The sequence below is a fragment of the Lissotriton vulgaris genome, chromosome 4_1 (genome assembly GCF_964263255.1).
Source record: "Lissotriton vulgaris chromosome 4_1, aLisVul1.2, whole genome shotgun sequence".
NCBI classification, from domain to species: Eukaryota; Metazoa; Chordata; class Amphibia; order Caudata; family Salamandridae; genus Lissotriton; species Lissotriton vulgaris.
In genome coordinates, this window is record NC_141691.1 from 1,986,157,318 (window position 1) to 1,986,182,791 (window position 25,474).

Here is a 25,474-nt window from a genome sequence, read left to right on the forward strand (position 1 = left end):
TCCTTCTGGGGTCTTTGAGTCAGCCTCCTGAGAGGGCTGATCCCCAATCTGAGGCAGGGGGAAGGCACTGCCTTAACCCTACTGCTCTTTCTCTTGGGTAGTATCTGGTCCATTGTTCCAGGATCCAGCACTTGTTCAGGTGGGCATTTTCTGGCCTGTGACCTGGTCAAAGCAAGGAAATGTCCTGACAAACCTAACATTTCCACATGAGTCCTATACTCCACTTATGACCATAAGGAGGATTCCAAATCATTGCCCAAAAGACATTCCACTGGGAGGTCTGAACTAACTACAACCCTTTTGAGGCCAGTTACCCCTCCCCAGGAGAAGTTAACAACTGCCATACTGTGATTGGTAGTGACGTTGCTAGCATTGGTCACTAGGTAGTCTGAACCTAGTATGATCTGAGCAGGGTCCACAAAGACTGGGGTCACCATAGTGACACTGGCACATGTGTCCCTGTAGACCTGAGCCATTTTTCCATTGATTAAAGGCGTTTGTCTGTATTCGCCCAGAGTACTGGGACTTACAGTAGGGGTCATATCCATGTCCCCACTACAAACAAGAACAGCCTGAGTAGGTATTGTGACTAAGTCAGAACCCACCTCAGTTCCCAGGGTAACCCAACTATAGCCTTGGGGGGTACACTACCACTACTAACTGTACTAGGGGGTGCAGGTGCCTTAGGGGCAGTAGTGGTAGGAGCTGAGCCTTTCTTGGTGCACTAACTAAACCAGCGAGTCTTACTTTTACAGTACTGGCACCACGGTTTTCTTGGAACATCAGTCTTCTTCTTTTGGGAATTCTGGGACTCACCCTCCTTAGATTGTTGGGGCCCTGTTGAAGACTTCTGGTCATTTTGTTGATTCTGATTGCTACCCTTTTGGTCTGCTTTCTTCTGGCCACCACCCTGGTTCTGGTTCTGCTGCTTGACCCTGGTTCTGACCCATCTGTCTGCCTTCTTTCCCAATTCTTGGGGAGAGGTCAGATCTGAGTCCATCAGGTGCTGATGCTGTAGGTAGGTGGATATCGGACTATGGTTGCCCCCAACTTTTTGCCTGGTGTTTTGCTGGTTTTTCGATTTAGTTGACCTGGGGCCCTGCTATTCAGGACCCCCGGCCCACTGCTCTCTCTGTAAAATGGATTCCATGTACCTTAGGTGCATATCTAATTGGATACAGAGTCACCTTATCAGTCCCTGTACAGTGTACCTTAGGTACCCAGGGCATAGGTGCACCCAGGGCCTACCAGGGGCTGCAGCATGTATTATGCCACCCCAGGCTGGCCATCCAAATCTGACACAACTGGCTGATCAATCAGCTGGGGCAAGGTGGTGTAATCACCCTTTGCTTTAGATATAGTATCCCTATATCTAACCCTAAAATGGACACATATCCTCCTATCAGTCACTCTTTTGGCAGGCCTCATCAATCCTGAAGGCAGAGTGCTTGGAATTATGTGAGATGGTGCCCTAGCATGAGCTGACCTGTCGGCAGCTTTCGGAACCAAGTCCTTTAGCTGTTTCCATGATAACGCTATACCATATACTCTTAAGTGCATTATAATCCTCGTGGTTATTGCTAACTTTGATATAGCATTATTAAAAAATGTTGAGTAAGGTGTCATACGAATTGGAATACTACCCCCTCGCCAATTCTGGCGACGGGGGTAGCATTCCACCCTTCTAGAGGGACACGACATGTATGTAACTGTGAACCCGGGTTAAAGTTAACTCGAGCCTCAGCATCACAAAATGGATGCTGCCACCGCAGACACAAGTCTGACCTCCTGCTGCTGGGAGTCCTTCCAGCGAGGGAGGCTTGGACAAAGGGTTTCCTGCCTTGGGAGGTGCTAGCACCACCCCAAACAGGATTTTGTGCATTGGCTAGGACAGGGCTGAAAGGAATGAGACATGCCTGGGGCACACAAGGTGTCCCTGTGCATACACCGGTCTAAACCAATTCCTGGGGCTCTCCAGCCCCAGCTCTGGCGCAAGACCGGACAAAGGATAGGGGGTGTAACCACCCCCCTTCCTGGTCCCACCCAGATGAGGGACCTAGCCATAGTACAGCCCCCTTTAGCTGGATAAATGTAGGAGCTGGTCCCATTCCAAATTAGATTATCCTGAACAACTTTACAAGATGAAACTCTGGACTTCGACGTTCTGCTCCACAGAAGACTGAAGAATCTCCTTTGTGGGCAAGGAGTGTCCACCCTGCAACTGCAGGCACCATCAAGCGGCTTCACTTTGTCGTCTTCCCTCGAGGATCCAGACTTCAGAGCCCGACGAGACCCGGATTCCCAGTCCTCTCCCTACATCTGCAGCACAGCTGAGATCCGTGGGTGCGACGAGACACGCGGGACCGGCCATCTTGAAAGAAACTGCACTTCGCTTCCAGCACGACTTCTGAGCTAACCTCGACGAAGTGCTTTGGGGATTGAGAAGCCCCAGCCCCGAGCAGCTCCTGCACCGAATATAAGCCCTCCAGCCTCCACGAGATCTGCGTGGGGCCCTTCTGCTTGCCTGCTGCTCGACGCGTTGTCTGGTCACTTGCCGGCTGGCTAGTAGCCTCCTAGACGACGAACCTTGAAATCTTCACTGCTGGTCTGGTTGCTCCAGACTGGCCCTTGCTCCCTTCCAAAAGAGGAGCACCCCGGACCCTCCTGGTCCGCACCAGACGCCGTTTCCACTCACCGCGTGGGTTGTCGCTGCCATGGCCTGTTGACTCCAAATCCGGATCCGACACCGCCGACAGCGAGAGCCTGCGTGGGACAGCTCGTGCCTCCGTCCAAAGACACCTCCTGGTCCACGTGGCTGCAGAGACAAGCGTCCACTCTTCACCTGATCGCGTGGACGACATCTGGTTCCACTCCTGGTACCACTCCAGTCACTGGCTAGTGACTTTGAACATTGTCCCCTCTGCTTTCAGGTCTTCAACATCTCTGATCCACCCTTGGATCACACCGGACATCTTCCTTCTGGTCGCCTGCAGCATCTTTTCTTCCAGGCTCCATAGACTTCAACGCCGGAACCCGACACAACTTTGCACCTATGCACTTGCAGCCTGTGGGTGAGGTAACAAGAGCATTTTGGTGCTCAAGGGTAGCTTGACTCTCCTAGTGTCCAGTTCCATTGTCGTTTTAGTCCTAACTAGTCAGGATTGTCCGTACTCACCTTTTACTTGAACTGTACTGTCCATAGACGTTGTTACGCATCTCGCGTGCGAGTTCACACTCTGCACACGCGTTCCGTGGGCCTCCTATTACTTACCTAAAGTTAGGGTAGCCTGGTCCCAGCGATCCTACAGCCTCTGGACAGCTCCATTCCTTCTATCGACTTTCGCATTCCACTTACTTAGTATATGGTTTGTCATGCCCGTAGGGCACCATTGTAATTTGTGCAACTTAAACGTATTTTTCCGAAGAGATTGTCATGTGCTTAGCCCTCTGATCTCATAAAGAGTTCAGAGGTGTATGTTAGTTAATAAATATATTGTTTATTTTCATAACAACCTGTGTGGTGTCCTTTCACTTGGTATTCAAGGGGTTATATGTGGTAAAACAGCTGGCTTCACATGCCAAAAGAGTTTAGCCTAAGACTGCTTTGTCCATGCTACCATTAGGATAGCTGGTCTATAAGGCTGACTTTACAACCAATCACCATAAGTGTTGTTTGGACTGATACAAGGTGATCACTAGAATTAGTGAGCATCATATATCAGGCCAACTTCTCACATTGCAACATTGTGAAATAATAGTCTTTGGACCATTGTCTTATAATACCGTTCAATACCCAGGTCCTAGACCATTTTGGGTTACCCATTTCATTAATGGTTTCCCAGGGTGGTCACTCATTGGCCACAAGGGAGATTCTTCAGTCTTCAGCTTGGATGAATGTCGAAGGGTCCAGAGTTTTGTCTTCAGTCGATTCCAGGATTAATCTAATTTCTCCTGGGTCAGCTCCTACCTTTATCCAACTAAAGGGGGCTGGGTTTCTCACTAGGTCCCTGCTATGGGTGGGAGCAGGAAGGGGGGTGGTTACACCCCCTTTCCTCTGTGTAGTTTCGTGCCAGAGCTGGGGCTGAAGTGCCCCAGCAACCGGTTTGAACTGGGGTATGCATGAAGCACCTAGTGTGCCTCAGGCAGTGTCTCAATCTATTCAGCCCTCCCTGTCCCAATACACATCCTCCTGTCTGTGGTGGTGCTCGCACCTCCCCAAGCAGGAAACCTATTGTCCAAACCTCTGTGACTGGAAGGACTCCCAGCAGCAGGAGGTCAGACTTGTGTCTGTGGCAGAAGCATCCATTTTGTGATGCTGTGGCTCTGGTTAACTTTAACCGGGATAGTCAGAACTAACATGTCTTCTCCCTCTAGAAGAGTGGAATGCTACCCCCGTCGCCAGAATTGGCGAGGGGGTAGTATTCCAAAGAGTATGACACCTTACACGACATGTTTTGATAAAGCCAACCCAAAGTTAGCAATTAACTGCGAGGTTCATAATGCACTTAAGAGTATATGGTATGGCAGTATCATAGAACAGCTATAAGGACATGGTTCCGAAAGCTGCAGACAGGCTCAGCTCATGCTAGAGCACCATCTCACACATAACCAAGCACTCTGCCTCCAGGATTGTTAAGGCCTGCCATAGGAGTGACTTACAGGTTACTATGTGTCTATATGCAAGTAGGCATAGGAATATTACACCTAAGCAAGGGATGATTACACGATTTTGCCCCAGCTGAGTGATCAGCCAATTGTGTCTATTTGAGTGGCCAGCCAGGGGTGGCACAATACATGCTGCAGCCCCTGGTAGACCTTGGTTACACCTATGCCCTGAGTACCTATGGTACACTTCTACAGGGGCTGATAAGGTGAACCAATTCCCAATTGTGGATGTGCCTAGAGTACATGGTGAATTTAGAGAGAGTGCATCTGGGCTGTGGGTCTGATTAGCAGGCCCACAGCCACATCCAAGTCGAAAACCAGTAAAGCAAAAGCAAAAAGTGGGGGTGACCATAGGAAACAGACCCTACTCTCCTACAGATGCCACCAAGGCATTCGATTCTTTAGCATGAGATTATTTATTCACACTATTACAGCACCTAGGACTCTGTCCCACCTTTCTTAAATATATACGACTTCTATACACCCTCCCCACGGCCAGAATACGCTAAAATGGGCTCTTATCCAACAAATAACCATAACACGCGGCCCCAGGCAGGGCTGCCCTCTTTCGCCCCTCCTGTTTGCCATGGCCATTGCACCCTTAGACGCCAGGCTCAGGCAGCATCACTCGCAAAGTAGCCAGTAGCGGCTCCTGGAGGGAGTACTGCCAGGCGGTGACGCAGGGTGGGGCAGGGTAGTAAACTCCGGATTATGGCCGAACGGAGGTAAGTACACAAATAAAACTAATTTTATTGCTCACACTGCATCGCATTTGCTGATGCAGCAGCACTCCCTCCAGGAGTCGCTACTGAAAGTAGCATTGGCTTTTCCTCAAGAGGCTTGATTATTTCGATGTAGGCCAATGATATAACCCTACACATATGTAATCTGCATGAAATCCTTGCTTCATAAATTTGGGAAATTATTCAGTTTGGTGGATTATCCGGCATTCATATTAACTGGAATAAATCTGTGATACTCCCTCTCACTGACACCACCTCCCCTTTCCACACTGATTATCCTTTGGCCTGGGCCACCGGCCCAGTGCGCTACTTGTGTATCTGGGTAAGTCGTGACATCCAGGACTTATGGACTGCGAACTACAGTCGGGCTATCAACTGGCTCGAGAGCAGAATGCCAATCTGGTCTAAACTTGCGTTATCTCTTTCTGGGTGCATTGCTATCACAAAGAGGGTCATCCTACCAAAGTTACTCTACCTATTTCAGAATATTCCAATGCCACTCACTCGTACATTCTTTCAACGACTCCGGTCTAACCTAATCTCCCTGGTCAGGGCAGGTAAAAAGCCCCAAATCTCTTGGGAGGTTCTGGCCCTGCCCCTGGCATGGGGCGGACTTTGTGCACCTGACTTGGAGCTATATGCCAAATGCACTCAAGGTCAATTTTTACATTTCTGGTTACACCCCACCCCATTTCAGCTACAAGTGGTGATTGAGCAGCCCCATATAAAGCCCGGGACGGAGAAATTAACACCATATACCATTCTCCACAACTGACCCTTTTTTTTTTTATTTAGTTGGTGGGTGATTACCATGCCATTGCAGGACCTTTCTCCCTTTTCATTTGTTATTCTAACATTTTCTGGACAGAGTGCACTGTTATCTATGGAATCAGCAGAAGGTATGAGGTTGAGTCCCAGTAAAGATTTGCATTGCCTAACTGGGAGCGTTAAACAGTCGCAAAACTATGTGGCTAGGGAGATAGACTAAACACTTGCTCCCACAATGAAAAAGCTTTTCCCTGCGCATTGCTAAGAAAGGCTCTTAAGTCCGGCTTCTTGCAGGTTGGCTTTGTTGAGCGTAACGTCTTACTGAAAAAGTGCCAGTACCTTTCTGTCACTGCCACAGTGGTTCCCTTTATGAGCCAATGGTGTAAGTACAGGCAAAACGGATAACCTGATTTTCAAACGTGTGGTGCCACTGGAGCCAGATACTTGATGAACACCAAATATGCTTATCTGAAACGTAAAGAGGGAATTGAATTGGCCAAGCAACTCGGCTACAGATAAGCTAATATAATGCCTGTGGCTCCTGATGTAAAAGGGCATGAAGTAACTACCCTGAAGCTCTGGAAATTTGTATGACTTCCCCCGACCCCCTCCTTCCTGAAGCAGAGAGGGGATCTCCTGCACTGTGATCATTCTGAAGGACTACTTTTGGCTACTTAGTTAGATGTTGTACTAAAAACTGGCCTTCCAGTCAGTTGTGACCCGGAACAGAAACCTATACTGCACAGACTTTGCTGCACCTGCTCAACTGCATCCTTGGGAAGTAGCTTGAAGATTTTCCCTGAACGGTCTTACTTATTGATTGAATTCCATTGTTGGAAGACAGCAGGGGATATCTCTTTACGGGCTCTATCACTCTAAAGCACTCATAAGACACTTGTGACTTCTCCACTATGAGGCAGAATCTGAAATGCACCACTCCCAAAGTTTAAAATGTGAGATTAGCTGGCTTGATTACAGGTTTGACTACATGCTTGGGATGACCCTCAATAACTAGTGCAAAACTGTGCTATGGTATGTGACTGCAGGTACACCCAATACACTACTTAACTGGGACACTCCAGTTAAGTAGTGTATTGGGTGTAACTGCACTTAAAGTACAGATCCTGGATGAATATCAACTTCAGGGGGAAGATTAGAAGACAAATTTCATCTCCTTAAGAGTAGAGGCTGACATGATCACAAAGGTATCCCCAGGGCCAGCAAACAAAACAACCAAATCAAAAACACAAACAACCCTCTGTGAATCGGAGCACTAAGCTAAGCCTGTGAAGAGACACAACAAATCTTCTGCTAATCTTAAGGTGACAGAACAGTCAGGAAATAGCTTGTTCCAGTGACTCCCTCACACAGACATGGAATAAAAAAATCTAAGTTGGCCTCTAGTGCAGAGCGAGAGTGCTCAGCACATTCAACGCACTGTATGGATTGCTGGTGCTTTTCAATTAGTTGAATCTTCTACTAAACAAACCCTGCTTGTTAGACTTATGGAAATTTTAACATTGTCTATTGCTATTAAAAGACACAAGCAATAAGTAGCCAGCTAACAGGAAATTACAGATCCAATGTAGCAGAACCTCAAATTGACAGAGAAGCCAGGTTGAAAAGAGCCTGGAGATACAAACTGAAACAATTATTCTGGATATTATCAGCAGTTGCGGGGTGAAACTTGGAGCTAGTCCCCAAAAAAGCTACTATAGGAAAGCTACTAAACCTAGACCAAAAACAGCATCTAGATAGCAATCAAACGAGCACTGATATTCGCTAAATGGCACCCATCCATGCAATAGAAAGATCCATTACCCCCAGTGGTTTGTATGACTTTTGTAATCCGAATTATGATGCTACTTATACAGACATTGAAAAAGAGTATGACGCAGACAGGCATTTAGAGAATGTCAGACACATCAATGTCTGCATTTCAAAGGTAGAGAATTCAGCAACTGCACAATATCCAAGAAACAAAAGTACCATACTAGCTAATGCTCTAATAGCTCAACATTTAAAAAAAAAAAAAGCTTACATATGACACCAACCTTCAGTTTGGAGCTTGGGTTCAGCATAATGTACTTTATGGATCCCTGGATGTTCTCTGTCCAGGATGCCAACCATGTGACTGTATTGTCACAGCGAACTTCTTTCCACTTGTGACCTTCAGGTGGCTCTGGAATCTTAGACTCCCTGGATAAGACAGATTGGTATAAAAGAACAGCCATTATTTTCATTATCATGCAGAAAACAACAGTGTGGGAAAATACATTAGAAATAAAACTGACCACGAAATACAAACAAAAAAAACTGAAAAGTACATCAATACATTAGAAACATCCTGTTCCTTTAACATCAAAGTAACCTTTCTTAGCTCAAAGTCATCCCCTATCATACCAACTTTGAATTTCAGAAGGCTGGCTATTACTCACAGCTTAACAAAAACATAGAAACATACAGCCCGAAAATAGAGATATCTTACTCAGTTTTCATGGTCCTACATGCTAGAGATGGATTGATAGTGGGTCCATGACTGGTACTATTAGTCCCTCCTACCACTCACCCAGATTTCTTTCAGAGCAGTTGTGTTCTCTGTTAGACAACTTGGGAGCCTTGACAGACCCCCAGATAAAGTCCTCCTGGCTCTGTGAGGTGATATAACACACTCACCCTTCCATCCTCCAGAAATCAGTACATTGTATAATATTAATTGAAAGATAGTAACATCAGTTATTTGCAGTCCTATGAAGAAACAGAAATTTGGTATGAAGTTCTATTTTCTAGATTTTCCAGAGCATGTCCTGGTAATGGGCTTTCTATACCCCATAGCACTATGGAGTTTGACAATGTGCCAGCGTGGGACAGAAAGCAAGTGGCAGTGCAACCACCATGCAGCCCACTAAGCACTACTTCATTGGCATACATTTTGGATAAGGATCAACCCTATTAGATGTCACAGGGATATTTCATTATTTTAAAGGCATGTTTAAGAATATTAGGTAAACAGGAATATATTTTGAGAAAGTATTAAAAAAACCAAAGTATATCCTTTCAACATACGATATGAATAGTAACTATTATTAAAGAAGCATTTGCCAAGCAATAGGTCTCGCATTAGGAAAGTTTGAGGTATTAGTATTGTAAATGACCAATTTTGTATTTATGTGTTGGTTTTGAAAATAGCGAAATTAATAGCTTTGTCATTTACAATGCCAATAGTTTTAACTTTTGCAAACGTGACACCTATAGCATTTGTAATGCAATATGTGTTGTATTTACATGACTTATATGTATTAATATTACAAACAATGGCTTTTATTTTTTTTAATAATTAATACTAAAATAAAAGTGATTGTAATTTATAATGGCAATAGCTTAAACTTTTGTAAATAACTTTTGGGAAGATTATGTTCAGTGTATTTTATTGTGATGAAAATCCAAGAACAGAAGTGAAATATTAACATCTTTTTGTGACATTTGTAATAAAGTTTGAAACATTGAGAGAACATATTAGAACCAGTTGTTGTTGAATGGTGGTTCAGAGTGATGGAGTGGCCTTCAGTGGTGCTGAGTGGTGCTGTGGCGTTGAGTGGTGCTGTGGCGTTGAGTGGTGCTTTGGCGTTGAGTGGTGCTGTGGCGTTGAGTGGTGCTGTGGCGTTGAGTGGTGCTGTGGCGTTGAGTGGTGCTGTGGCGTTGAGTGGTGCTGTGGCGTTGAGTGGTGCTGTGGCGTTGAGTGGTGCTGTGGCGTTGAGTGGTGCTGTGGCGTTGAGTGGTGCTGTGGCGTTGAGTGGTGATGTGGCGTTGAGTGGTGCTGTGGCGTTGAGTGGTGCTGTGGCGTTGAGTGGTGCTGTGGCGTTGAGTGGTGCTGTGGTGTTGAGTGGTGCTGTGGTGTTGAGTGGTGCTGTGGTGTTGAGTGGTGTTGAGTGGTGCTGTTGTGTTGAGTGGCTCTGAGTGTTGTCAATACATGGTAATGGCCGCGGGGACGGTTAAGGCTATAACAAGCCTCTATAAACGCATGACTACGGAGACTCAGATCCCACTAGCAGGTCTGAAGGCAAAATGGGAGGCGGACCTAACGACGGAGATCCCTGACGCGGCGTGGTCTGGTGTAGTTGAACGGGCCTGGAAAGGGACGCGCAATGCGCAATGCGAGGTTTCAGCTGGTGCATTTTTACATCTTACACAGAGCATACCTGACCCCTGACCGGCTGCATAGGTATTTCCCGACACACTCAGCGGCCTGCCCGCGCTGTCTGGCAGACGTGGCTGATTTCCAGCACATGTTCTGGTCCTGCCCGGCGCTGGGCTTCTTCTGGCAAGGAGTGGTGGAGAATCTGCGGGAGGTCACTGAGAGAGATTTGCAACCCACAATGGCACACTGCGTCCCACACACATCAAAAAACAAAGTCACTAGTAAGTTCCTAGATCTGGGGCTGCTGCTGGCGAAGCAAGCCATAACGTCCCACTGGAAAGCAAATAGGGGGCCCACAGTGGAGAGGTGGTGAGAGAACTCACTAAATGGGCCAGCAGTGAGGGGGAGATACGTTTGCAACTGGCACTTAGGGCAGGCACTGATACTGCTCTGGAGCGGGTCCGGGCCTGGGGGCGGTTGGTACTGGAACTCACGATGCCGACCTCTGACAGCGAAGGCTCCCCCGCAGGTAGCCCTGGCCCTTGGACACCATGGCTTGGGTAAGTGCTCGGCCCAAATCCTTCCTGGGTTCGCCCCGCGCCCCACGCTTTGACTACATTTTACTACTGCCTAATCCTGATTGTCGGTCCCGGACCTGCTGTGCCTGCGGAGGCATCGAACTTCCTCTTGTGGACCTCTGACACGCCAGGGGGGGAGGGTTGGGGGAGGAGGGAGGGGTAGGTTGGAGAATAGGGGGGGCAAGAGATGGGGGTGTTTAGGGGGGGGCGTTCAGTGGTGCTGAGTGGTGCTGTGGCATTCAGTGGTGCTGAGTGGTGCTGTGGCGTTGAGTGGTGCTGTGACGTTGAGTGGTGCTGTGGCGTTGAGTGGTGCTGTGGCGTTGAGTGGTGCTGTGGCGTTGAGTGGTGCTGTGGCGTTGAGTGGTGCTGTGGCGTTGAGTGGTGCTGTGGCGTTGAGTGGTGCTGTGGTGTTGAGTGGTGCTGTTGTGTTGAGTGGTGCTGTTGTGTTGAGTGGTGCTGTGGTGTTGAGTGGTGCTGAGTGGCTCTGCGGCGTTGAGTGTTGTCAATACATGGTAATGGCCGCGGGGACGGTTAAGGCTATAACAAGCCTCTATAAACGCATGACTACGGAGACTCAGATCCCACTAGCAGGTCTGAAGGCAAAATGGGAGCCGGACCTAACGACGGAGATCCCTGACGCGGCGTGGTCTGGTGTAGTTGAACGGGCCTGGAAAGGGATGCGCAATGCGCAATGCGAGGTTTCAGCTGGTGCATTTTTACATCTTACACAGAGCATACCTGACCCCTGACCGGCTCCATAGGTATTTCCCGACACACTCAGCGGCCTGCCCGCGCTGTCTGGCAGAAGTGGCTGATTTCCAGCACATGTTCTGGTCCTGCCCGGCGCTGGGCTTCTTCTGGCAAGGAGTGGTGGAGAATCTGCGGGAGGTCACTGAGAGAGATTTGCAACCCACAATGGCACACTGCGTCCCACACACATCAAAAAACAAAGTCACTAGTAAGTTCCTAGATCTGGGGCTGCTGCTGACGAAGCAAGCCATAACGTCCCACTGGAAAGCAAATAGGGGGCCCACAGTGGAGAGGTGGCGAGAGAACTCACTAAATGGGCCAGCAGTGAGGGGGAGATACGTTTGCAACTGGCACTTAGGGCAGGCACTGATACTGCTCTGGAGCGGGTCCGGGCCTGGGGGCGGTTGGTACTGGAACTCACGATGCCGACCTCTGACAGCGAAGGCTCCCCCGCAGGTAGCCCTGGCCCTTAGACACCATGGCTTGGGTAAGTGCTCGGCCCAAATCCTTCCTGGGTTCGCCCCGCGCCCCACGCTTTGACTACATTTTACTACTGCCTAATCCTGATTGTCGGTCCCGGACCTGCTGTGCCTGCAGAGGCATCGAACTTCCTCTTGTGGACCTCTGACACGCCAGGGGGGAAGGGTTGGGGGAGGGGGGTAGGTTGGAGAATAGGGGGGGCAAGAGATGGGGGTGTTTAGGGGGGGGGGGAATGCAAGGAGGGTGGAAAGGTGTTTGTTATTGTTCAATGCTCCCTGGAACAGGTACAGGGGGAACCGGGTGTTTAGAAACGCAGCCATATGCGCTACCTGAGACACAGCTCTTTGTGAGTGCCTTTACAAATCTTAGCGAATACTGCTCTACTATATACTGCAGCTCGACCTCCGGGGTATGAGCTGAATGGCCGTGTAAGACTATATTAAACTTTTGTACCACGAAGATATGATGCTGCCTTCCTTGGGGGCTAGGTCGTACATGTATTCGTGCTGCAATAAAAATTATTTAAAAAAAAAAATAGTTACTGCACTACTGAAACTAGCAGAGCTGACAAAACTGAAAAATCTAGAAGGAAAATATGTTATCCGTTCCCATGAATCTAGGGAGGTGTTTTCCAATGTAAGTAGCAAACAACAATGGTGCATGTCCAAAGGTGGATCAGGTGTTATTTGTGAGAAGTTGGCCTGATATATAATGTTCACTATTCTAGTGAGCACTTTGTATCAGTCCAAACAACCCTTATTGATGATTGGTTGTAAGTCAACCTTATAGACCAGCTATCCTAGTAGCATGGATACGAGCAGTCTTCGGGCTAAACTCTAGAGGGCGTGTTAAGCCAGCTGCTATACCATCACATATTTCCCTTGAACACCAAGTGAAAGGACACCACACAAGTGATATGAAAATAAACAGTGTATTTATTTAGATCATAACAGCCCTGTACTCCTTATGAGGACAGGGTACTAAGCACACAACAAAACTCTTACGAAAATACTTTAAGTTGCACAATTTACACAAATGCCCGAGGGGCACGAAAAACCATATACTCTAAAAGTGGAATGCGAAATTACTAGCAGGTAAGTACTAATCTCATAGGGTTTGGAATCGCTAGGACTGGACTACTGAACCTTCAGATTACTAGCAGGAGGCCTAGTGGACACGGGTGCAGAGTGTGCACTCTCACACGGGATGCGGGACAAAGTCTATGGATACTAGCAAATGCAAAGTTAGTGTTCTCGGGCGAACCCGACTAGGTAGGTCAAAAACGAAAGTGGATCTAGGCACTTAGAGTGTTGTTCTACGCTGGAGCACCGGGGTACTCGGTTTACCTAGCCCAGGGGCTGCGGCTGCATAGGGTTCAACTGTCGTCGGAAACCCTAACTAACAAGGAGCCTGAAAGAAGAAGTTGCTGGCAGGCGACCAGTGAAGAAATTCGGATGGATCGAAGCCTGGATCGGAGATGGAAGACACCTGTAAGCAGAGGGGACCAAGTTCTGAATCACTAGCCAGTGATTAGATGGGCATCAGGATGGCACCGGCTGAAGTCACCTCGACCAGGTGAGTGGGCGACGCTGGGCTCTGCAGTCTCACGGACCAGGAGGCGTTGTCGGCGACCAGGATGGATGTGCGAGCTGTCCCACGATGGTATCTGCTGTCGACGTCGCTGGACCCAGGATTGGGGCAACAAGTCTTGGCAAATGCAAGCCCACGCGGTGGACTTAAAATGGCGTCTGGAGTGGACCAGGAGGGTCCAGGGTGCTCCTCTTTTGGAGGGGAGCAAGGGCCAGTCTGGAGCAACCAGACCAGCGGTGTTGATGTCGTCGGTCGTCGTCGGGAAGGCCACAAGCCAGCGGGCTAGTAGCCAGACAACGCGGTGAGCAGCAAAGAGCAGAAGGGCCCCACGCAGATCTGGTGGATGCTGGAGGGCTGAACTTCGGTGCTGGAGCTGCTCAGGGTTGGGGCTTCTCGGACCCCAAAGCACTCACTCGAGGATCCCTCGGCTGTCGTGCTGGGCAAGAGTCGTGCAGTCTTGAAGATGGCCGGTCCCTCGAGGTCTCGTCGCACCCACGGATCTCAGCTGAGCTGACGATGTGGGTAGAGGTCAGAGGTGCCAGGGAAGCCGGGTCTTGTCGTGCTGGTCAGTCGGATTCCGGAGGAAGGACGTGCAGCAAACCGCAGTGTTCTTGGATGGTGCCTGCAGGTGCAGGGTGACTACTCTTTAGTCACAAGGGAGAAATCTTGAGAAGAAGTCGAGAGTTCCTTTCGTACAAAGTAGTTTCAGGATTCAAAGATGATCTAATTTGGAAGGGGGCCCGCTCCTATCTTTATACTGGGAAAAGGGGCTGGCACGCGACTAGGTCCTGCCAATGGGTGGGACCAGGAAGGGGGGTGGTTACACCCCTCTCCCATGCCGGACTTTCCCCAGCTCAGGCGCTGGTGTGCCCCTGGAACTGGTTCTAGCCGGCAGATGCATAGTGAGCACCGGGGTGCCACTTGCAGTCACCTTCCTCTAAAGCCCTGCCTACCCAGGATACACAAAACCCTGTCTGGGATGGTGCTAGCACCGCCCCTGACAAGAAACCCTTTGTCCAAGCCTCCCTCGCTGGAAGCACTCCCAGCAGCAGGAGGTCAGACTTGTGTCTGTGGTGGCAGCATCCATTTTGTGATGCTGAGGCTTGAGTTAACTTTAACCGGTGTTCACAGTTACATACATGTCGTGTCCCTCTAGAAGGGTGGAATGCTAACCCCGTCGCCAGAATTGGCGAGGGGTTAGTATTCCAATTCGTATGACACCTTACTCGACATGTTTTGATAAAGCAATACCAGAGTTAGCATATAACCGCGAGGATTATAATGCACTTAACAGTATATGGTATGCGTTATCATGGAACAGCTATTAGGACTTGGTTCCGCAAGCTGCAAACGGGCACAGCTCATGCCAGAGCACCATCTCACACGATTCCAAGCACTCTGCCTTCAGGATTGTCAAGGCCTGCCATAGGAGTGACTGATAGGAATATGGGTGTCCATTTTAGGGTTAGATATACGTATACTATATCTAAAGCAAAGGGTGATTACACCACCTTGCCCCAGCTGTCGTGCTGCCAGTTGTGTCAGATTTAGATGGCCAGCCAGGGGTGGCATAATACATGCTGCAGCCCCTGGTAGGCCCTGGGTACACCTATGCCCTGAGTTACAGTGTCTGATAAGGTGGCCCAGTACCAATTTGTAAATGCACTTAAGGTACATGGAATCCATTTTACAGAGAGAGCAGTAGGCCTGGGGCCCTGAATAGCAGGGTCACAGGTCAACTAAGTCGAAAAACCAGCAAAACACCAGGCAAAAAGTTGGGGGCAACCATACTCATGTATCCACCTTCCTACATTATTGATTACATTTAAATTACTGTGATTAGTGCATGTGTGTGAATGAGTTAATACATTTAAACTGGGAGACAGTTCTACGGCGGGGCGAAAGAATGCGTTTGAGCACATTTGATTCAAAATACAGCTAATAAACTATAATGCTAACACAAAGGTGTTTTTTTGTTTTTTACAAAAGCGGCATGGGATGTCTGCTGTGAAAATACCAGGGGCAAGACTCGCCTGTATTTTACAGCGCTCTACCCAAGGAATCAACTTCTAGGCAGCGGGTGCATTCCATTTCAGACAAGATTTTTAATCCTGGCACATGCTTGTAAACAAGGGCATGTATCTGAAGTCGTTCTTACATAGAACCTTTCAGAGGAAGTCAAAAAGAACCAAACAGCTCGTGTTTCGAAGCTACTAAAAAGCATTACAGGAAACTGTCCAACAGCAGGCAGAGCAAAGGGGTTTAAGAAAATATTGGTGACAGACTAGGATTAAAAAATGCTTGTTATTACTTGCAGTTCATAAAGTGAGCAGTGAACAGGCATCAAAGACTGCAAGTAAACTGCAGGCTGTGGGTTGAAAAGCGTATTTATTTTCCTCAATCTGTTATGATAAGGCTACTAAAAAGGTATCTTTGGGAAGTAATAGAAAACGCCAAGCACTATGGTACGTTTTAAATTCTGACTTTGTGTTTTCCTTTGCCTTACAATCTTACCTCCTAAGCTGTCCGGTCTGCATACAGCTGCAGCATGTTCATTCAAGCTGTAAAGGCCGCCACGCTAACAGCCCGAAGTTTGTTTGTGGCTACTTATCCTATGCGTGTTCCCTTGTGTAGCTGCAAGTGGCAGGCGCAGGTTGCTCAGCGTTAAATAGTGCCTGGCCGATGAGAGGCCGGAAAGCGATGTATGAAGCAGAGCTCAGCGAGCTACTCACACGGACCTTTAAGACAGTGAGAGATGCCTGCTGTGCGGTGCCAGCACCAGGGCCAGATCGTCACGAGTTATTGTTTATATTTCTATAGTGCAAGCTCAAAGCGCCTCACACTGGGACCCTGACCGTTACAGTACACAAGGTTGGGTTGATTTGTTTTGGTGGATGAGGGTGGGGGTTACAGGAGATTAAGAGGGTGGCCAAGAATCACGGGACGTTCAACAGCATTGAACGGTTATTTGAACCCTTTATCACGCCCTCCTCCGAGAACTCCCCCCCCCCCCTCCACCGATGCAGGCAAGACGAAAGAGGAAAAAAAACAACAAAAGAAAGCAGGCTTCCTCGCCATGTACTAAAGCACAAGTTACTACTTGTGTAACGATATATCTGTAAGAGACATTAGTTAGTGATCGATTCCTTACCTTAGAATATCCCCAGGCGTCAGACTGGATCTGGAAACTTTTGCGTAGCAATACCCCTGTGCGTCTGTAGGCGTCGTCTGCGGCTCCGCGTCCGTCGTCGGCGTCGTTAGCGCCGGAATGACGTCGTCCGAGTACTTAGACGCCGCCCATGCGCGCTGACGTCAGTTTTGATACACAGCTTTTCCGCGCCAGATACGCAGAGCCATGTTAGAACCAACACTGGTGCCATGAAACTAGGGCCCTGAAAGGGGATGACCTTAACCCTAGATATCGGTTCGCAGAACGGGGGGATGGGTGGGTCGGTATGGAATCTATCACTAACTAATGTCTCTTACAGATATATCGTTACACAAGTAGTAACTTGTGCATCTGAATGAGACACGTTAGTGATAGATTCCATACCTTAGAATAGATACCCCAGGTGGTGGGTCTGCGAACCAATAATCAAACCAGAAAGTCCTGGAGGACGGAACGGCCAATGAAGCCATCCCTCCGGACTTGGCTGTCCAGGCAGTAGTGTCTAGCAAACGTGTGCAGCGAGGCCCACGTAGCTGCCTGGCAAATGTCCTGCAAGGGCACTCCTCGGCCCAGGGCAGTTGTAGTCGCTGTGGCCCGTGTAGAATGAGCCAGCAATCCAGCAGGGGGCTCCTTTTTGGCCATGGAGTTACATGCCTGGATGCATAAGATGATCCACCTCAAGATGGTCCTCTTGCGCACCGCCTTTCCCTTCTTAGCGCCCACGTAACCAACGAAGAGTTGGTCATCCACCCGGAACTGGCGTGTGCGATCTAGGTAATAAGTGTAGGAAGGTACATCCTGACTATGGTTGCCCCCAACTTTTTGCCCTGTGTTTTAGCTGGTTTTGGACATAGTCGACCTGGGACCCTGCCAATCAGGACCCCAGGCCTACTGCTCTCTCTGTAAAATGGATTCCATGTACCCTAGGTACATTTCCAATTGGTACTGGGCCACCTTATCAGACCCTGTAACTCAGGGCATAGGTGTACCCAGGGCTGCCAGGGGCTGCAGCATGCATTATGCCACCCCTGGCTGGCCTCCTAAATTTGACACAACTGGCTGCATGACAGCTGGGGCAAAGTCGTGTAATCACCCTTTGCTGTAGGTGTAGTATACCTATACCTAACCCTAAAATGGACACACAGATTCCTATCAGTCACTCCTATGGCAGGCCTTGACAATCCTGAAGGCAGAGTGCTTGGAAACGTGTGAGATGGTGCTCTGGCATGAGCTGAGCCTGTCTGCAGCTTGCGGAACCAAGTCCTAATAGCTGTTCCATGATATCGCATACCATATACTCTTAAGTGCATTATAATCCTCGCGGTTAAATGCTAACTTTGGTATTGCTTTATCAAAACATGTCGAGTAAGGTGTCATACGAATTGGAATACTAACCCCTCGCCAATTCTGACGACGGGGTTAGCATTCCACCCTTCTAGAGGGACACGACATGTATGTAACTGTGAACCCCGGTTAAAGTTAAGCAAAGCCTCAGCTCCACAAAATGGATGCTGCCACCACAGACACGAGTCTGACCCCCTGCAGCTGGGAGTCCTCCCAGTGAGGGGAGCCTGGACAAAGGGTTTCCTGTCAGGGGCGGTGCTAGCACCGTCCCTGACATGGTTTTGTGTATCCTGGGTAGGCAGGGCTTTTCAGGAAGGTGACTGCTGAGTGGCACCCCGGTGCTCACTACGCATAGGCCAGTCAGAACCAGTTCCAGGGGCACACCAGCCCCTGGCCTGGGGAAGTCCGGCAGGGGAGAGGGGTGTAACCACCCCCCTCCTGGTCCCACCCATAGGCAGGACCTAGTCACCGGGTCAGCCCCCTTTTTTAGTATAAAGATAGGAGCGGGCCCCCTGTTCAAATTAGATCATCTTTGGAATCAAGACACGACTTTCTGCGAAAGGACTTCACGATTTCTTCATCAAGATTCTCCCTTGTGGCTAAGGAGTAGTCACCCTGCATCCGCAGGCACCATCCTAAAGAACACTGCGGTCTGCTGCAAGTCCTTCATCACGAATCCGACGACCCAGCTCGACGAGACCCGGCTTCCCTGGCACCTCTGACCTCTACTCACCTTTACAGCCAAGCTGAGAACCGTGAGTGCGACGAGACCTCAAGGGACCGACGATCGCCAAGACTGCACGACATCTTTACTGCAAGCCCACCGTGTCCTCCACGGGTGAGTGCTTTGGGGTCCGAGAAGCCCCGACCCTGCGCAGCTCCAGCACCCAAGATCAGCCTCCCTGCAGCTCCACGATCTCCGCGGGGCCCTTCTGCTGTTTGCTGTGCACCGCGTTGTTTGGCTACTAGCCGGCTGGCTTGTGGCCTTCTGAACGACGCCCGACGACATCACTGCTGCTGGTCTGGTTGCTCCAGACTGGCCCTTGCTTCCTTCTTGAAGAGAGGCACCCCGGACCCTCCTGGTCCACTCCAGACGCCATTTTAGGTCCACCGCGTGGGCTTGAATTTGCCAAGGCTTTGTTGCCCAATCCTGGGTCCAGCGACGCCGACAGCTTCTATCTTCGTGGGACAGCTTGATCCTCCTTCCTGGTCGCCGACAACGCCTCCTGGTCCGTGAGATCTCCGAGCCCAGCGTCACCCACACGCCTTGTCGAGGTGGCTACCATCCGGTGCCCTCCTGGTGCCCACTGACTACTGGCTAGTAGTCTCGAACTTGGTCCCCTCTGCTTTCAGGTGTCATCTTCCATCGATCCAGGCTTGGATCCACCGAACTTTCTTCACTGGTCGCCTGCCAGAAACTTCTTTCTTCCAGGCTCCTGGTCCGTCAACGAGGATTCCCGACGTCTTTTGAGTCCTATGCAGCTGCAGCCCCTGGGCTAGGTAACTTCGGCATTTCGGTGCCCCAGCATAGCCTCACTATCCAAGGGTCAGAATCTACTTTAGTTTTCTCCCTACCAGGTCGGGTTCGCCCGAGAACACTAACTTTGCAAATTCTAGCTACCATAGACTTTGTCCCGCATCTCGCGTGAGAATGCACACACTGCACCCGAGTCCCCTGGGTCTCCTAGAAGTAATCTAACGATTCTATAGTCAAGTCCTAGCGATTCCAAAGCCTATTAGTACTGTACTTACCTGCTAGTAATTTCACATTCCACTTTTCAAGTATATGGTTTTCCGTGCCCCTCGGGCATTTGTATATACTGTGCTAACTTAAGTATTTTTGTAAGAGTTTTGGTTTGTGCTTAGTACCCTGTCCTCATAAAGAGTACAGGGCTGTTGTGATCTTTAATAAATAACTGTTTATTTTCATAACACTTGTGTGGTGTCCTTTCACTTGGTGTTCAAGGGGTATATGTGGTATAACAGCTGGCTTAACACGCCCTCTCGAGTCTTTAGCCTTAGACTGCTCGTATCCACGCTACTAGGATAGCTGGTCTATAAGGTTGACTTACAACCAATCATCAATAAGGGTTGCTGGACTGATACATAGTGTTCACTAGAATAGTGAGCACTGCATATCAGGCCACCTTCTCACAATAAGAGAGCGCACGTTTTGGATCCAGACGGTGGAGCCGCTCTTCCTCAATCGAGGGATGCGGAGGCAGAAAGAAGGTGGGCAAAGTAATGGACTGCCCGATGTGGAAGGCCGTGACAACCTTGGGCAGAAAGGAAGGTCTTGTCCGCAGCACAACCTTGTCCGGATGAACAGAGAGGAAAGGAGGTGTAGAAGAAAGAGCCTGGAGCTCACTCACTCTCCTGGCAGAGGTGATGGCAACCAGGAAAGCAGTCTTCAAGGTAAGAAGACGTAGAGGACAGTTATGGAGCGGCTCAAAGGGAGCACACATTAAGCAAGTACGAGATTCAAGTCCCACTGGGGCATCACGAAAGGAACAGGAGGAAACATGTGAGTGATGCCCTTCAAAAACCTATTTACGATGGGGGACTTGAAGAAGGAAGGCTGGTCAGGTAGCCGTAAGAAGGCAGAAAGAGCAGAAAGGTACCCCTTGAGAGTGCCCAGAGCAGAGCCCTACTGGGCAAGGGAAAGAAGAAAGAGGAGAACCTCAGAAAGGGGTGCAGAGAGTGGGTCCACAGCCTTTGCTGTGCACCATGCCACAAATCTGTTCCACCTGCAGGCGTATACCGACTTTGTGGAGGGACGCCTGGCTGCCAGAATGATATCACAGACTTCGGGAGGCAAGTCAAATGGCCTCAACTGCCGCCGCTCAATCTCCAAGCTTGTAGGTGGAGACTGGACAAGTTCGGGTGCAGAACCATCCCCTGCTGCTGCGACAGAAGGTCCTCCCGAAGAGGCAGACAAATCGGGGGATCGACTGACATGCTGAGTAGCTCGGGATACCAGTATCTTCGTGCCCAGTCCGGAGCCACAAGGATAACCTGTATCTATTTTAAACAACAAGGGGACCCCAATAAGTATCAGCGAGGGACCTCGGGGAGCTTAATCATATGTACACAACAGTGGTCCCTTGCAGGGAGAGGAATAAAATGAAAATGAATATAGACTCAGTCAGTTCTATATTAGTGAAGACGTGCCCAGCCGGGCAGAGGTCCTCAAAGTTTATATTTAAATATAGGTTTGCAAAACACAATAACACCTTCAACAATTCACGTGCGTGGGGCACAAGCCTGTACCAACCCACGACAATACACAGACAAAAACATACACAAAAGGGCTTATAAGGCAAAATCAGCAGTCTCTGTAAGTTTCCAAATTTTTAGCAGAGAATTACTCATAGGTACCATTACATAATTTTGTCTAGAAAATTCCACAAGTATATGGTACACAGTAGGTCGACGACGTTTCGGACCCCCTTACTAAATGATGGGGTCCATCATCAGGACAAAGCAATGGTTGCCTTTTTAGTTACTAGCCTCTTTAGCCAGGGGGCTTATGGAAAGAGAGCTCATATAAGAGCGCGCAGGCAAGTAGTTAGGTCAGGAGCGATTTAGTAATTCGGTCCAATTTTTGGTTTTCCAAAAAATGATTTATTGCGAGGGTCCAGGGGCGGGGAGGGATAGTATTCTGTTTCCGCATGTACCTTGAAAACCGGATAATGCCGGTAGCGCCGTATCGCGCTGGGGTCCTGGAACCAGGATTGCCGGATCAGTCGGCACAACTTGATTTCCTGGATTTTACCAGGAAATCAAGTCGTGCCGACTGATCCGCTCCTGACCTAACTACTTCTATTCATTTTCATTTTATTCCTCTCCCTGCAAGGGACCACTGTTGTGTACATATGACAAGGATAACCTGGGCCCGGTCGCGCCTGATCTTCTTCAGCACTCTGGGCAGAAGTGGTATAGGCGGAAAGGCGTACAATAGACCGCAACTCCACTTGCGACGAAAAGCGTCTCCGAGCGAGTGCCGCCTTGGAAATTCCAATGTGCAGAACTGATGACATTACGCGTTCTCTTCTGTGGCGAATAGATCTAACCAAGGCTCTCCCCATTGCTGAAAGAGGCCTTGCGCCACGTCCGAGTTCAGACGCCATTCGTGATCCATCATGCACCGACGGCTGAGTTCGTCCACCCTGGCATTCAGAGAGCCTGCCAGGTGTTGAACCACCAGGGTCACACGCTGATGTTCCAGCCACTAACAGAGGCGCAGAGCCTCCTGGCATAGGGTCCATGACCCCATCCCGCCCTGTTTGTTGCAGTACCACATGGCGGTGGTGTTGTCTGTGAACACTTGCACTACACTCCCCCGGACAGAGGGGAGGAATGCCTTCAGTGCTAGACGAATCGCTGCAGCTCCAAAAGGTTGATATGGAGCCGGGACTCCGCCGGAGACCAGAGGCCTCTGATCTCCGCCTCTCCCATGTGGCCTCCCCAGCCCTGGAGGGACGCGTCCATCACAACCACGTGCTCCGGGTGGGGTAGGGAGAGGGATCTGCCACTGACCCAATCGCGGTCAGTGAGCCACCACTGCAGTTGTCTCGCAGTGCCCGCTGAGATCAAGAAGACATGATCGGACAAGTTGCCCGGATGCTGAGCCCACTGAAACTTCAGGTCACGCTGCAGAGCCCACATCCGCCACCGGGCGTGATGCACCAGAAGGATGCAGGAGGCCATCAGCCCCAGAAGCCGCAGCGTCAACCTGACCGAGACTCGGGATAAAGGCTGAAAGATGGGAATTAGAGCCTGTATATCCCGAACCCGGTGTTCGGGTGGGTAAACCCGAAACTGCGCTGAGTCTAGAACCGCTCCGATGAAGAGGAGCTTCTGAGAGGGACACAGGTGCGACTTCCGCACGTTGATGGAGAACCCCAGCAAGTGCAGGAGGTCGGCCGTAGTCTGGAGGTAGCTGACGACTGTCTGGGGCGAGCCTGCCTTTAACAACCAATTGTCGAGGTAGGGGAAGACTGGCACGAAAGGCACCCGATTGCTGGCGTGGGGCCGAGAGGCCCAAGGACTTGGACGTAGCCCTGGAGTCCTTAAAGCGTTCCAGCGCATGGTCTGCCTTGTCGCCAAAGAGGTGACGGCCATCAAACGGCATATTCAGAAGAGTGCTCTTGACATCGGCCGAGAAGTTGGCGGACCTCAGCCAGGCGTGGCGTCGAACTGCCACCGTCGTTGCCATCGGGAGATTTTAACATGCACTGGGACAGGGATCATAAAGATTCAGCAGCTGACTCGCTAGAGATAACGATGTCCTCCCTAGGCTTTAGGCAGTTGGTAGATTCTCCCACGCACATAAAGGGCCACATTCTAGATCTGATTTGGGCCTTAGATCCCAAGGTTACATTAGTGAAAGTCCTCCCTTGTATCTGGTCAGATCACCATCTGATCTATTGTAAAATCCCTGTCGGTATTAAACCCCTACAAACACCACCCATAATTAAAAAGATGCGTAAGTGGAAAAACATTGATTCACAAATGCTAACTACCAAACTTATGGAACTTGTCCAACCTATGGATCCTGACGCTGATGTGGATCAAGAGTGTAAGGATTTAATGGATAGTCTGATCAGAGCAATACATTTGATTGCACCTGAGAAACCTCAAAAAGTGAATTGTGGTGGGAAAGGCGCCCCTTGGTTCACCCCTGTTTTGAGGGAGCATAGGAAAGAACTACGTAATCTAGAGAGAACTTGGAGGAGGAAAAAAGATGGAGAATCCCATGACCAATATAGTAAGTGGTTTCGTACATATAAAAAAACACGTACAGAGTTCTAAAGCTACTTTTTATGAAAATCGTATTAGTGAGGCAGATAACGTCCAGAAAAACGTTCAAAATACTGTCGGAACTAAGTAAAAGAGCCCAAGCTACGGATACTACTATTAGTTGTGACACCTTTCTGAAATATTTTTTGGATAAGGTTGACACCATTTTAAAGGAAATAAATAACACTGCTACTGACCTTACGGAACTACAACCTACTCAAACTCCGATCGGAGTCTACATGTCCGAATTCCCTCCGATGGATCCATTAGGTCTCGAAACATTAATGAGGAAAATAAAATCAGGTTCCCCAGCTGACCCATGTCCCCCAAGTGTGTTTCGCCTAGTGTGCCTTAGCCTAGAGGACCATATCTTGTCCGTACTGAACAAGTCATTAAACACAGGACGGCTACCAATTAGCTTTAAAGAAGCTCGGGTAAAACCGCTAATTAAGAAAGTGGGGGCAGATTCCAAAGTGTTGAAGAACTACAGGCCGATTTCCCAGCTGCCATTCCTGTCCAAGGTTCTTGAACAACATGTATTGAAATCCCGGACCTCATTTCTGGAGACTAACCATCTTCTCCATGAGATGCAGGCGGGGTTTCAAGCACATCACAGCACCGAGCTGGTAATGCTCTCGGTGCTGGACGATCTCAGGTTGTTGGCTGACGGTAAAAAACCTAGCGCACTGATACTTTTAGATCTGTCAGCGGCGTTTGATACCGTCAGCCATACTCTACTTTTGGACAGGTTGGCCAGCTATGGGTTTCGGGACTCAGCTTATCAAAGGTAGGAATCTTTCCTATCCGGGAGAACCCAGAGGGTCCAGTTGGGAGATACGATATCAGGAGTGGGAAAGCTCACATGTGGGGTCCCCCAGGGCTCTGCTCTAACTCCCCTCCTGCTTAACTTGTACCTACAACCCCTAATAAAAGCTCTGGTTGAGATGGACTGCCGCGTATACAATTACGCGGATGATACTCAGTTGTTGTTGAGCATGGACGACACTGAACAGGTCCAGTTACAGGCACAGGAGATACTTAGATTCACAGTTAACTGGATGTCCAGGAATCTCCTGAAGATTAACCCCGAAAAAACCGAGGTGTTAATAATCTCATCTATTTGTTCTCCCTGGAGCGACCTGTACTGGCCCCAGGAATTGGGCCCCACCCCTAAGCCAGCTGATTTGGTAAAAAAGCCTTGGTATTAAGATAGATCCTGCCCTATCAATGGTGAGCCAGATCTCCTCCGTTGTAGGAACTTGTAATGGTCTTATAAGACATTTGCGCAAACTAGTTCTGCTTCTCTCACAGTCCATGCTTCGCACCGTAGTCTCTGCCACTATACTCTCGCGGCTGGACTATGGAAACGCGCTCTAACTGGGCCTACCAAAGGTACTAACCAACAGACTGCAGGTGGTTTTAAATAATGCGGCAAGACTCATCTATA

General features: G+C 49.2%; 1 protein-coding gene across 2 annotated transcripts in view; it reads right to left on the bottom strand.

The window, feature by feature from the left end:
* TOP1MT (DNA topoisomerase I mitochondrial) overlaps positions 1-25,474 on the bottom strand; it is a 1,598,136-nt gene that overhangs the window by 628,685 nt on the left and 943,977 nt on the right. For both annotated transcript variants that reach the window (XM_086966300.1, XM_086966301.1), the window contains one exon: positions 8,231-8,375. In XM_086966300.1, coding sequence (XP_086822426.1) covers positions 8,231-8,375 — 145 coding nt within the window. The remainder of the gene's footprint in view (positions 1-8,230; positions 8,376-25,474) is intronic.